The 14960-nt window shown below is 44.8% G+C and overlaps 1 protein-coding gene across 4 annotated transcripts in view; it reads right to left on the bottom strand.

Moving 5' to 3' along the window:
• Nucleotides 1-10441: 10441 nt before the first annotated feature.
• GALNTL6 (polypeptide N-acetylgalactosaminyltransferase like 6) overlaps nucleotides 10442-14960 on the bottom strand; it is a 1732831-nt gene continuing 1728312 nt past the window's right edge. For all 4 annotated transcript variants that reach the window (XM_059926764.1, XM_059926766.1, XM_059926762.1 and 1 more), the window contains one exon: nucleotides 10442-10936. In XM_059926764.1, coding sequence (XP_059782747.1) covers nucleotides 10769-10936 — 168 coding nt within the window. In that variant the 3' untranslated portion in view covers nucleotides 10442-10768. The remainder of the gene's footprint in view (nucleotides 10937-14960) is intronic.

Here is a 14960-nt window from a genome sequence, read left to right as displayed (position 1 = left end):
AGAGCGACGGGGAGTGACAGGGAGCATTGGGGAGCGACAGGGAGCATTGGGGAGCGGTGGGGAGCAACAGGGAGCATTGGGGAGCATTGGGGAGCAATGGGGAGCGACGGGGAGCGACAGGGAGTGACAGGGAGCATTGGGGAGCGATGGGGAGCGACGGGGAGTGACAGGGAGAATTGGGGAGTGACGGGGAGCGACGGGGAGCGACGGGGAGCATTGGGGAGCGACGGGGAACATTGGGGAGCGATGGGGAGCAACAGGGAGCGACGGGGAGCATTGGGGAGTGATGGGGAGCGACGGGGAGCATTGGGGAGCGACGGGGAGCGACAGGGAACATTGGGGAGTGATGGGGAGCGATGGGGAGCGACGGGGAGCATTGGGGAGCGATGGGGAGTGATGGGGTGCGACAGGGAGCATTGGGCAGCATTGAGGAGCGATGGGGAGCGACGGGGAGTGACGGCGATGGGGAGCAATGAGGAGCGACGGGGAGCATTGGGGAGCATTGGGGAGTGATGGGGAGCCATGCGGAGCAATGGGGAGCGATGGGGAGCGACGGGGAGCATTGGGGAGCGACGGAGAGTGACGGGGAGTGACAGGGAGCATTGGGGAGCGACGGGGAGTGACGGGGAGCGATGGGGAGCGACGGGGAGCGACGGGGAGCATTGGGGAGCATTGGGGAGTGATGGGGAGCGACGGGGAGCGACAGGGAGTGACAGGGAGCATTGGGGAGCGATGGGGAGCGATGGGGAGCGACGGGGAGTGACAGGGAGCATTGGGGAGCGACGGGGAGCGACGGGGAGCATTGGGGAGCGATGGGGAGCATTGGGGAGTGACGGGGAGTGACGGGGAGTGATGGGGAGCATTGGGGAGTGACGGGGAGCGACGGGGAGCATTGGGGAGCGATGGGGAGCATTGGGGAGCATTGGGGAGCGACGGGGAGCGACGGGGAGCATTGGGGAGCATTGGGGAGCGATGGGGAGCGACGGGGAGTGACGGGGAGCATTGGGGAGCGATGGGGAGCGAAGGGGAGCGATGGGGAGCATTGGGGAGTGACGGGGAGCGACGGGGAGCATTGGGGAGTGACGGGGAGCGACGGGGAGCATTGGGGAGCATTGGGGAGCGGAAGATGAAGCTTCACTCGCTTGTCCGCTGCTCACCTCCTGCTGTACGGCCAGGTTCCTAACAGGCTGTGGACCTGTACCGGTCCACAGCCCAGGTGTTGGGGACCTCTGCCCTAGTCAGAAGGCACATACATCCCAAATTCTAAGTGCCTTTGTGAGTTACATTTCTTTGTGAATTCCTGTGCATAAGTTTATATCTTTTTTTTTTTCTTGCTAATCTGTCTTTCATCAGTTTAACTCATAGCCCCCTAAAACTCAACTAAGAGGGTAGAGGAAAAGTTTTTTTTCTTTCCAAGAACCCTTAACTTTTGGCTATGTGGGTTCAGGCTTAATATTTCGTCTTATTTTGTTAGTGTCTTTAAGAAGAGGATGACCATATGTTTTGGTTTCCCCAGGCCTGGTTTCCACCTGCTTTTCCTCCATCATTATTTTTTATTAAAAAAATTTTTTTTACTGAAGTATAGTTGGTATACAATGTTGTGTTAATTTCTTCTGTACAGCAAAGTGATTCAGTTATACATATATATACATTCTTTTTTAATATTCTTTTCCATTATGGTTTATCATGGTATATTGAATATAGTTCCCTGTGCGATACAGTAGGACCTTGTCCATCCTATATATACTAGTTTGCATCTACTAACCCCAACCTCCCACTCCATCCCTTCCCCAACCCCCTCCCCCTTGGCAACCACAAGTCTGTTCTCTATGTCTGTGAGTCTGTTTGTGTTTCATAGATAAGTTCATTTGTGTCATATTTTAGATTCCACATATAAGTGATATCATATGGTATTTGTCTTTCTCTTTCTGACTTACTTCACTTAGTATGATCATCTCTAGTTGCATCCATGTTGCTGCAAATGGCATTGTTTCATTCTTTTTTATGGCTGAGAAGTATTCCATTGTATGTGTGTGTGTGTATATATATATATATATATACCACATCTTCTTTATCAATTCATCTGTTGATGGACATTTAGGTTGTTTCTCCTCCATCATTATTAATAATACCTCATTTCATTCTCAAAAATTTTCTGGTTTGTCTGACAAATTACCTGGTCACCCTATCCAAGAATCACATTGCTGAATTGTAAGCTGCCAGAGGACGGACTTTCATTAAATGTAAACATGTCTCATTTACATTTTGTTTGCCAGTCCTGTTCATTCCTGTGTTTCATCACGACCACACTCCTGCAGGGAAGACTTAGGGAGGGTAGAGATTCACCCAGTTTCAGATGGGAGACCAGGGCTGCAGCCAGGGCAAGAACATCATTTTCTGAGAGTTAACCAGACATTTTTCTCCTAGCTATGTGGACCTTTGGTTCCAACGTGAGGCCTCACTCATGTTGGGACTCAACAAACATTTATCTAATTAAATTAGAGTGTCCAGTCCTCAGAGAAAAAGACCAGCCTGCTGACATTGCCTGAAACAGTTTTCCCTAGTCCGAGAGAAAAGCCTCGGAGGGAATGGCCTGCAGGGAGACTGGGGCTTGGGCTGCTCTCACATTTCTCTTGAACCCGGTGAGAAAGACGCTCTAGATCATCGAGTCAGCAAAGGAATGACACGGATCTGATGTTCTGACTTCATTTTGGAGGAAGTTTATCAGGATCGATAGAAATAGGGGAGAATTCACGAGGCAGGAGAGGAGAGGAATTTCCCAGGGGGCCTTGGGGTCCCCTGCGCACCGGGCGGGTGGCTCAGTCAGCTCTGCAGAGCACGTGCCGGCTCCGCGGTCGAGACGTCCGTCAGCCTCAGGAGCTGCGCCCGAGTGCAGCCCGTTCGCCCACAGCCTTTCTCTCTGGCCATTTGAAACCTCGCTGCCGCTGCCCCGACCCCATGGGCGGTTTTCTGGCAGCCGACTGATGTCTGATGGATGTCGGAACAAGGTCATTAGCTCTCCTCCGGTTCAGGCTTTCCTGTCTCTCCCAATCAAAGAGCCTCCCATCCACGTCCAAGGGCATTCATTATCCGGATGAACTGGCCTCGAGATGGTTTTCTTTTAAACATCGCAGGGACTCTGCATAGTTATTTCATCCTTGTTTGAGCTCCCATTCTTTAGAAATCCTTGTGTTCCCGCCGAAGGCGCTTTTCGCGGCGGTGCAGGTCTGTGTGGGTCTGACCCTGGCCACTTGCTGGGGGTGGGAGGTGTGGGTCAGGGAGACAGTGATGAAAGGTGACTGCTTGCTCAAGTGCAGCATTTCTTTTCTGAGATCGTCTCTTTGACATCTCAGCCACTTCAGCACTTCCCCGCTGCTTCCTCCAGGACAGTAAACAAATTATTTTGAGGAAAGCAAGACATGGCTGTTTCTCTTTCTCTCTCTCATCCTCACCGGTGCCACAGCCCACCTCCTCGAATCCCTTCTCTGCAGGGTGCGGGAGCCTTGTTGGGGACCCCTGGGTCCCGGGTTCTTACTCCTTTCCAAGAATTCAAAAGTCCTGGTGACAGAAGTGTATCTTTTTGAGATGAGATGCACTGTCTAGTTTTGACTCTAAAAGGCGCTTTTGCATCTGCTGCATTTTTTTTCCCTGTAAGATCTGAACACATGTGGCTGGGATGATTGGCCACATTATACATCACGTAACAAGCAATTTGCTGGGTGACACAATCTGAATAGCAAGCAGCGGTAAAGCAAAATCCTTTTCCCCATCATATGTTCTCCTTCATGAATCCATGGTACACACACACACACACACATCTAGAAAAATAATTGAAAAAAAAATGTAATTTGGAGGATTTACTCTGTGTACCACTAGGGGCTAGAATTTAAATACACTGAAAACAAAAAGACCTATTCTCAGTTAACTTTTATTTTTGAAGACAGAGGACAAGGGAGAAACAAACCTTGAAAAAAGATCTTCGTATTTATTTTCAATGAAAAGAAGGTTACAATCCAAGACAACCACACTTCCAACATGGCAGAAATACTAAGCTTTTCTTTACTTTCTGCAGCTGTTTCTAGGGAAGTTACTCAACTGAGTTGGACATAGTGAGATACTGTTACACTTAAAAGACTTTTAATTAAACTTGCCGCATTTTTCAAAGATGAGAGGAACCGTAGCTCAGTCACATCTGCACAATGTTTGTGAAAAGAGCTCGGCCAGGTATTTGCCACCAAGAAAGTAATGTTTCTTTTCTCAAGACAGAACTGGAGAAAAAGCATGGTCTAGGTTAGACGGGCTGATATACTGAAAAGCAATGTTAAGTAAATTATTTAACCATACTATGCCTTCGTTTTATTTTTAATACTATTCTACAGTAGCATGAAGCTCATTAACGGAGGAAGGAACAATAATAATTGAATTATTAATGTGGTGCTTAATGCCAGGCACTTAATGGTAGGGGCCTTGACCTAGTTGATACCATAATACTGCCTATTCTTGGTCTTTCAGCTCTGTGATCTTGACTTAAAGAGCTTTAAAATTAGGGGTTTGGGATTAACAGATACACTCTACTATATATAAGATAGATAAACAACAAGGACCTACTGTATAGCACAGGGAACTATATTCAATATCTTGTAATAACCTACAATGGAAAAGAATCTGTGTGTGTACACACACACGCACACACACACACACACACACACACACATACATATGTATAATTGAATCACTTTGCTGTAGACCTGAAACACATTGTAAATCAACTATCAATCAATTTAAAAGAATTTTAAAAATGAAGAGATTTAAAAGAGAAACTTTCCTCTGGCAATAAATATTTATTGAAGTGAGTTACACTCAGTTTGGATTTTGAATGAGTTGGGATTTTATCATTTCTAAGAGAGGTCTTTTAAGTGTAATACATGGTTTCTATACACATTCAACATCAATAAAACTAGCTTTAAAAGGTATTTTCAAAATGGTGAGACTGTTGATTTAAGCCAAAGGGTGGATCCCAGACCATCGGGATCCTCATTGCCTAGAAACTTGTTAGAGATGTAAATTCCTGGGCTCTACCCCGGATTGAATGAATCAGAATCTTGGGTTGGGGGTGGGAAGGTGGTCCAGCAATCTATTTTTATTTTATTTTTTTGGCTGCCCCCCGCCACCGAGGGCTGAACCCATTAATACTCCCAAAGTGCACAGTATTTGCTTGAGGATTTCTCCTCCAGAGCTATGCAAATAACTTTAACAGATCACTTCTTGCAAGTACCCTGGAAATCTCATTAAGAGGGACTAATCCTGAATGCAGTTTGGTGTTCTCCCTTTAATACGCTTGGGGGAAGAAGAGCAAATATAATTAAGGGTTAAAAACAGAGGCTCCCAAGGAAGGTTTGTTCCCACCAGTGAAGTAGCTCAAGCCCTCTCGTATTTGGTCTGACTATGAACCAACGACCCTACAGTGAGGTGTGGGCACCACGGAGACGGGAAGGAACTGAGGCCTCAGCATCCAGGCCTGGCTTCTCATCCCAGCTCTGCTGTGAACTTGTTGTGTGACCTTGATCTGGGCACACCTCCTGGGCACAAGTCCTGCATTTTCTTCATAAGGACGGTAATAATCCTCTACTGCAGAGGTGGTTACAAGGGCAGAAGGAGATAAATGTAAAATCGCTTTAAAAACAAAAGCAATATTGCAAATAGAATCTGTCTATCTACCTATCATCTATCGATCTCTATCTTATACCATAATATTGAGAATTAATAATATGGCTACTGGTGGGCATCTACTGTTTTCAGCTTGGAAAAGTAGAAAATGACTTAGTTAATTTCAAATCAATTTTTTAAATCATGAAAAAAACATTTAAACTAGAATCGTCTTGATTCAACGAAACAATGTAGATGGGTGTAAGAACTCTTAATTAAAAAGCTTCCATGAAGCAACTTGTAAAGAACCATGTGAATGCTTTAGACAATCATCAAATAGAACTGGTTTTCGTCTGGTCCTGTGTGAAGGGATGGGGTGAGACTAGCTGATTTCTTGTAGACTCTGGGCATTCATAAGTACGGGAACTATGAAGTAAACAAGCAGGTGGATTATAGATAGAGAGAACATAAAATTTGCTATCCAAACTAGGACACTTTTAAGAGTGAAAGGGGGTGCTGTTGATAATTACACAGGCAGAAACCAGGACTGTCCCTGGTAAACCAGGACTTATGTCACTTAGTTACAAACTAATAAGCTCACCCTTCCCAAGGTGCGTGATGTCAGAATAGAAGATTCTGCAAAGTCCAGCCTTTCTGTACTGAGGTTGACCCGGGCACACGTGGGGTGTGGCAGACTCTAGGGACCCTGGGGGCTGTCTTGTGGTGAGCTGAAGGGGGCCACTTCAGGCCGGAGGGACAGAAGAAATGTCCCCAGGTTTCTCTGAAGCATCACACACGTGCCTGAGCTGTCGTCTGCTGAGAAGCCGCGGTACCAGACACACCAGCCTGTCGTGTCAAGCGCGGAGATGAGTGACTGTGATAAAAGCTCCGAGCCAATGTCAAGTCTACCAAATAGAGTCGCAAACAGCTCCCGGGCCTCCAACAAAGGCTCCAGACATAAATCAAAGAGCAATCTTCCAACGTCGGCGGCATGGGAGGACTGGCCACTTGTCACTCTTCAGTGTTCCCGCCACGGTGGCACACGTGGAGAGTAATTACAGCTGGTGGTGTCGTGTGAGAGTTAGGACGGCCAGGTCAGGACCTGGTGATGGAGTGAACACAGGGGGTGATGGGCACCCGTGTCTAGAGATACAGACTACCTCTCGCCGTTTGCATTTACTCCCAGAATCTCAGGGGATCACTGAGAAATATTTTCCCTTTGAGGTGTTGTCTCCCAGGATTTATATAAAATACCCTCTTTCTTTATCTCCAGCAGCTGCTTATGAAAGTGTATTTCCACCTTATATCCCTGCCAGGGGAAGAGGCCTCAGGAGATATTCCTAAAGGGGTCGCAGGGATAAATCAATGTTCACAAGAACCTCATATTATTAGGAAGACTGTGAATTCTGCATAAGGTGACCTGGCAGCATTGGGAGGCTGGGGCGCTGTCCACTCCTGGGAAAAAGTCTGTAACACTTCAGATGGGAAGTCAAAAGCAGAAGGAGCGTCCCAGCCTTGCCATCAATGCTGTTCGGGTCCTCAGATGTGTGATGTCACCCAGAGGTGGGCATGGCCTTTTCTCACTGGACAGTTGGCTTTGTCATCCAAGTGTCCTTGTCTCTTTTGATGTGTCTGACATAAGGTTTATATGCCAGTCTTTCCAATAAAAGATTCCTTTTTGCTCCTTCATTGTGGAGATAATGAAGTTATTGGAGTTATGAAGGAATTGAAATCGAAGTTTTTCATGTGAGGGCAAGAAGCACAAAAGAGATATTTATATGCCTTTTATTTTCTGGCTGCTTTTTTTTTTTTTTTTTAATTTATTTATTGGGTTGTGCCGGGTCTTAGCTGCAGCTCATGGGTTCCTTAGCTGTGGCATACAAACTCTTAGTTGCGGCGTGCATGTGGGATCTAGTTCCCTGACCAGGGATTGAACCCGGGCCCCTTGCATTGGGAGCACAGAGTCTTAATCACTGTGCCACCAGGGAAGTCCCCTGGCTGGTTTTTTAGAAAACATGTAATTGCCCCTAAAGGACACCATGTCAAGTGTTTTGCTAGAATGTGGACAGAATGGGCCTAACGCTCTCTTTCATTGACTGGAAATCCATTTTCGTTACGTGTTACACATCTGTTGTATAACGCTCTATGTTACCAATTCACAAAATAATCCTGGAACTTGCATTATACACAGGGGCCTCTGTTATAACGAATACATTTCAAAACAGTCATGTGATCATGTTAATATTTTAAACTAAACAGCAGTAGACCTAGAAGCCAGTCATTGTTATTGCCATGGTATTAAGCCAACCTTGGAGCACATATAAATCCCACAATTAGTTCACAACTGTTTTCCAGCACAACCTTTTCTCAGTACATGCATAAAAAGGATTTGAAAAATTAACTATTTTCTAACTTCTGGCAAAACCATTTCTTATTCTGGAGAAGCAGCAATTTCCAAGGCCAGAGGAACTTCCTGCTATTTTTCTTCTCATTCTGATAAAAGGGCGGCTCCGAACTCTGATGCTCCGTTTCTAAATCGTGTTCTTTCCAGGAAAGAGAATCTCTCTGATGACTGTTCAGTCCTTTTGCCAAATAAATGCAAAAACATATGCAATCTTCTATTTCTCAGAATGGCCATAGAGGTATTTCAAGTAAGCAGAGTCCCGCCCTTTGGTGGTACTGGGAAACCTCCTTGGACGTGTTTATTGCAGTGCCAGGCCCTCCTGCCTGGGAGTAGATTCTGAGGCTTCGTTTGATTCTGTTTGGATGTTCCCCCTTTGCACACATCTAACAATTACTTGGCAGTTTGAGGTTTTAATTTTGGCTTTCGTGTCTCAGGCTTCTCTTGAAAATTTTTTAATTTTAACTTTTTATATTACGTCCTTCTCGTCAAAGTAAGAGACAAGGCCCTCTGAGATCAGGAAACCAATCTGTGTTGATCCTGGTTGTCACAACAAAAGGATGCAGTATTCCCAGGATGAGAGCACCCTTGCATATTGCAAATCTGGGCTTCCCAGGGTGCAGAACCTGGGGCTGGCTCTTCGGTGGAACTGAACGCAGCAGTCAACTGTTTAGTGACATAATGTGGATTTTTATAGGCTCATCTCATTCTACAACCAGATTGCTCTCTGAACACTTGAGATCAATCTTCACTCACTCTCTGGAATTGTTCAGCACACAGGTTAATTTCTCACTATTGATTTTCTCCACTATGCATCTTGAAAGCTTCAAGACCGCTTGACCTACACACACACAAAAATCTCTGTGACTGTCAGTTTAAATAGAGTAGCTCTTCAAAAGTATGCTTGAAAAATCAGTAAAGATAACGAAATAACTCTTCCCCACCTATTAGCAGGGCAGTTTAACTGGACATTTTGATTAGATTTCAAGGAGAGAACAAAATCATGAACATTTACGCGAAGAGGTTTCATATGTTAAAGCTTCTGAACGTGAATGCTACTCTTGTGGGCATCCCCAGGCAGGCATATTATTCTCATCTAGGGACTGAACATTTCTAGTTAAATCAGAGTAGAAACCAGAACCTTCTTGGATAACGGAAGAGGCAACACAGGATGAAAAGCACTGGACACCAGGCATTGGAAGACCCATCCGCCCTGCCAGGAATTAGGACCACTCCCCTCTGGGGTTTCGCTATTCATCGGTAAAAACAAAGGGATTGGATTCTAAGTGTCTTCCCAGTTCTAAAATTCAATGCTTTTATATCCAAGACAATATATATATTCTTTATTCATATGAAAAGCGAGTTGAAAGAAAACAACAAAAGCAAAATAAAAACTTTTTTTCTACCTGAAAAAAACTTGAGAAATAGATATATAAAACAAACATCATTCTTTCCTCTATATATTCATCCCTGTATATTCCTGTATACTCATCCCTGTATATTCCTCCCCCACCCCCATTGTTATTGAAAAGTAAAAAAAAAGTTCTTTTAAGGATTAAATGTTCCATTTAGTTTTTTAATCATCCCTGAAATCTTGTCCCATTAATAGAAAATGGGGTCAGAAGCACTTTATTAATGGAAATTCCTTCAATGTGCTTCCAAGGAAAACTAAACCATCCTTAATACCTACGATATAAAGCAAATAAACAAAAAACCCCAGCCGAGAGCAAAACCCAACCAGTTCTACGTCCCCAGCACTGATCAAGCATAACTGAAGTGTACTAAGCCATTTTCATGTCACTTGGAGTGTAGATTTATTTGGATTTAAGAATCTCCTGAACAAATTACATCAACCTCACTCCATGTCCTTCCTTAATAAAACTATGACTGGACAAACATCAGACTTTTAAAATTCTAAGAATAATAGAAAAGTAAAAATAGATTTCCTAGGGAAATTCCTCTCCTTAAACCTTACATGGTCTTGCTGCTTCTGTGAAATCTTTCTCTTTGGAGTAACTTGGTAACATAGTTTTTTGTGTTTGTTTTTCAGCTGGATTCATACAAGGGCACTGAATTAGAACTTCAGTTAATTTACGGAGCATGAATTTTTATGACCAGTAAGTTACCTCTGCTGTAAAAGGAAAATGGCAGACGTCAATGAAGGCATGGAGACACTCCAAGTCCATTTCATGATGTAATTTAAGTCTTAGATAGCACACCCTCATTGCAAAATAAAACAAGAACACAGAATGGTATGAGCACTCTAGAATCATCTGCAGCACTTTTAACCATTCTAGTCGGAGAATGGCCCATTCTAAACCTGCGACAGGTTGTCAGAGCGGTCATGCCCTTCACCTCCACCCCACCCACCCACTTAAGAGGATCCATTCATAGCTACTCACTACTGCAGGATTTGACCTGAGAAATGCTAGGATTTATTAACTCAGCAGTTGTTTGCAAAAGTCCCTAAATCATCTTTGCCCTTGGCCAGCAAGGGGACTGCTCAAGTTCTCAGAAGCAGCTGGTGAGTTTCTTAGCCAAGTTCCTCAGGTGCAGGAAGTTCTTCGGGACAACCTACTTTGTCGTGGCATTTACATATCTTTAAACCAGACTTCCTGGATCTGGGAAATGTTATTCCTGACTCCTTTGACCCAGAGACTGGCTAAAATTTAGTTTTTATAACCTGTAGGTAATCACTGTTTCTTCCTTCCTTTTTTCTTTCTAGGAGCTGGCATGGTAGTTAAATTTTTCTAAAACAGTCATATTAATATGTTCAAAAATCCACTGCTGGGTCTCGGAGAGAGGGTCACATCTGGCCATGAAAATCTTCTTCTCTGCAGGGCTGCAATCCATGCAGCTGTTACTCACAGGATGGAATAATGTTCTGTCCTGCAGGGATCGGGAAGAAAAGAAGAGACTGATATCATACACGGTGAATGCTTGGAACCCAAAATATAAAGAGGAAGTAAAATAACCCTGCTGATACTTCAGTGTATACCCAGAGTGTGAAAAAAATAGACCACCTCCCAACTCAAACAACAGGAGGCGGAGCTGCCACACGGAATGTGGTTTCCTAGGAACCGTTGGTGCAATGTGGGCCCTCCAAGCAGATTCAGCCAGAAACAAAGAATTCATTCATTCATGGATCTTTAAAAAATATAATCCATTCATTTCCTGCTCTGTGGTAAGCATTTTGTTACACGCTCGGGTTTGGAAGATGAAAAGTGCATGAGGTTGCTTGTCAAGTAGCTGCTAATCTAGCTGTTTGGGGAGAGGAATGCGTACAGAAATGGTCATTTAGTCCGCAGCAGACACCGCCGCAGCCGCGCACACACACCCAGAGGACCAGAAGAGTCATCATGTTCCCTAGCCTTGTACTGGGAAAGGGAAATACCAGAGGACCAGGGACCAAGTGAGCTGGGTGCTGGGTTGCCCAGGTCCCAGGATGAACTCGGGACTGGGGGTACACAGTGCACAGGCAGAATCTCCAAGCACAGGCTCAAATTTGTTGACTCTTGAGCTACTGCCTCTTCCAGACCCCTTTATCGGCATCCCTGCTCTTCCTGGGATGCAATTCTCCCCGCCTTTTGTAAAGTGGAGGGAGGCAGTGTTAGCTCAGTATGTGATAAAGAGAACGGCTCTGTGAATGAAGGTGCTAGCAGGGCACAGAGCTTAAGTGGTGAGCAAGCCCATTATGTGAATAGCCTCTATTAGTACACACTGCTTTTTATTGTGCAATCAGGGAGAAGGAAACCAGTGCTACGAGAGAGGGATCTTTCCTTAACTAGCAATAAACGCTTTTGTTTCTTATCGTGTCTATGCATTAAAAAAAAAGGGCCAATAACGTGTAAAAACATCCCCAGATCGCTGCTGAAATTTTGGGAACAAGTTATGTTTTATTATTTAGCTTAGGAAACATTTAGAGGGTCTGCTTATTTTCTTTAACTGAGGGACATTAGACTCAGCTTTTAGGCATCCCATGTTAGCATTTCTGGGTTACACTGGTTGTCAACTAATATTTAACGTCCTTTCGGACCCGGATGTTTGCCTAGTTGGGTGCCCGTGAAGGAAGGAAGAATAAGGAAGGAGGAAGGCGGCCCCAAGCCTCGTTTGCATGTTTCCACTTTCAGTGTAAACACAGAGCTACATCTAGTACATAGGCTCCCTTCTCTCCTCTGCCCTCTTTCAAGTCTCCCAGGTTTATTGTGGATTTCACTTTCCTTACACACGAGAGGGCTGCTGATTTCTCCTGCCCATTTTCCTCATCCCCTGCTTCACTGGCTGCCCTTTGACCCCAGGGCAGCCGGCAAGAGCTCTCCTTTCACGGGCGTGGTCACAGATTCTGGAGGAGGAGGCTGTGCCCTGAGCTCACCCGCCTCTTCCCTCCTGGGGCTGATGTTGATGCTGAGGTCACAGATCCCATCCCACAGCCGCCCCCGCGCCTCCCTAGGCAGCAGCTCCTTGGCCCTCCCAGCCCCCTCCTCCCCAGCACCCCTCCCACTCCGTCTCCTGCCCCACTTTCTACCAATTTAGCTACACAGGCCTAATATATTCCCATCAGCTTTTCAAAGAGCATCCTTAAGCTGTTACATTCGTGAAAATTCTATGTGACCTGCTAAATTCTAAAATTCACTCTGTTCCACATCCAGGTACTTCTTTTCCTTCATAACTATCTAGATTTCTTCCTATTGTCACTTTTGTCAGTAGCTCACGTGGGGACCCCCCCATAGACTTGCAGTTTCTCTCCCCAAACACATATTTCCGTAAAAACTAAAAAATGAGGGAAAAAAAGGAGTAGAACATGTTTTAATTCCCTTCCCTTCTCAGTGTGTGCGCCTCAGCGTGGATGCAAAAGCCAAACCAGATTTTCTGAACATGTTATTTTTCCGAATGTTATTTTCCAAGCCATAAGGTGATCGTACTTTTCCAAATCTCCAGCTGGAATACACGCTCCAGCAGATCCAGGTATGCTCGTGGGGACAGTTGGGTGGGATGAACAGATTCAGCACGACCCTGAACCATCCAGAGTATGTTTCTGTAACTATACTTCATGTTCTCATAAACGTTGAAAAGTAGAATTCCCCACATCTATCTGTGTCTGAGACGCTTCATCAGTAAAACGAGGGGGTGGATAACATCCATCTCTGAAGCCTCTCCCAGCCATAAAATTGAATGAACATTTTTTTCCGAAGTTCACTGGTGACGAATGACAGGGCATCAAATAGACACTATCCACCATATTCTGGGGACTAATAGATGATTGCTCTCTGGTTGTAGACTGACCTTCCGTGTCTTTGGCGTGTCCAGCAGGTCCTAAAGGGGAACCTTCTGAAAGCACCTTTAGTGTCCCCAAGACATGCGTTTTCCACTTTGACCTTGGGAGCTACATACACTGCCATCATTATATTTCTCCTCAGCTCAGCTTCTGGATCGCGAAACGTCGTTACCAATGTTTCTCCTGGCTGGCGCGTCGTCACTGGTGAATGTGGCCCCTTGTCCGACACCAGCCCTTTTTAAAAATTTTTTCTTGGAGTCTAGTTGATTTACAATGTTGTGTTAGTTTCAGGTGTACAGCAAAGTGATTCAGTTATACATGTACATCTACCCACTCTTTTTTAGATTCTTTTCCCATATGGGCCATTATAGAGTGTTGAGTAGAGTTCTCTGTGCAATACAAGTAGGTTCTTATTAGTTATCGATTTTATATATAGTAGTGTGTATACAGTGGAATATTACTCAGCCCTAAAAAGGACAAAATAATGCCATTTGCAGCAACATGGATGGACCTAGAGATGATCATACTAAGTAAGTCAGACAGAGAAAGATATCACATGATATCACTTATATGTGGAATCTAAAAAAAGGGTACAAATGAACTTATTTACAAAATAGAAATAGAGTTACAGATGTAGAAAACAAACTTATGGTTACCCAGGGGTAAGGGAGGGGAGGGATGAATTGGGAGACTGGGATGGACATCTACACACTACGACAGCCCTTTTCTCCTTTAGTCTCCTCCGTCATGACAAGATATGCTGGCACAGAACCAAATAGAGTTTTCTCCTCTGGGATAGAGTTCTGAGCCCTCTGGCAAGTCTGGTATTCCCTAACAACCCTCCTGAAAGGGCACTTTTACCTGGACTCTTCTCTGTTCAGTCCGGAGGGGGGGCAGAGCCTGTGTCCCGGGTGTTCAAAAAGTAACGCCGCAAACTGTATCTCCTGCATCCTCCCGCCTTCCCTGACCGCTTCCTCCCTTGTTTTTTTCTGTTTTGTTTTTGCCTAAGAAAGTTAGATATCCTTGAGCAGGAAATGAAAAAGTTCAGATTCAGCATTATGGCACTGCCCTTCATAACCAAATCAGGTCAGGCTAAATTCCAATTGGTCCCCAGGGTGAAGGCTGGGTGGGACTTTTCAAGTAGGTCCTGGAGAGGGACACCTCTTCAAAGCAAGCTGGTATGACACTCCAGGGTATTCAGAGGCCAGCACTAAATTTTATTAGATTCTGTACCTCTGTAGGGTCCAAATTTTAAAAGAACAGGTATGTTGTAGAAAACATTACCCACTGTGTTCAGGGTAGTAAAAGAATCAAACATGAAAGATGCAGAGGCAGTAAAATAGGTGGGTGAGTTCATAACGTACAAGAAGATGACCCTGAGAATAAACCCCCACACGGCGGCAGGGTGCAGGGGGCCAGGGCTTTATTCCACAGGAAATTTGGTCATATTCCTGTCACACCACTCATCTGTTACATGACCCTGGTTGGTTGCTTAATTCTCTGAACCTCAGCTTCCTCACTTGTGAAATATAGATAATAATATCTGCTTCACGAGTTTGCTGTGGATAAAATGAGTTAATATATGTAAAATCGCTGGCACAATGTCCTACATGCAGTAACTAACGAAGTAATGGTTAT

Source organism: Balaenoptera ricei, chromosome 6, assembly GCF_028023285.1.
Source record: "Balaenoptera ricei isolate mBalRic1 chromosome 6, mBalRic1.hap2, whole genome shotgun sequence".
NCBI classification, from domain to species: Eukaryota; Metazoa; Chordata; class Mammalia; order Artiodactyla; family Balaenopteridae; genus Balaenoptera; species Balaenoptera ricei.
The sequence above is the reverse complement of the archived record's forward strand: the minus strand, read 5'-3'. Positions and strand labels throughout refer to the sequence as shown.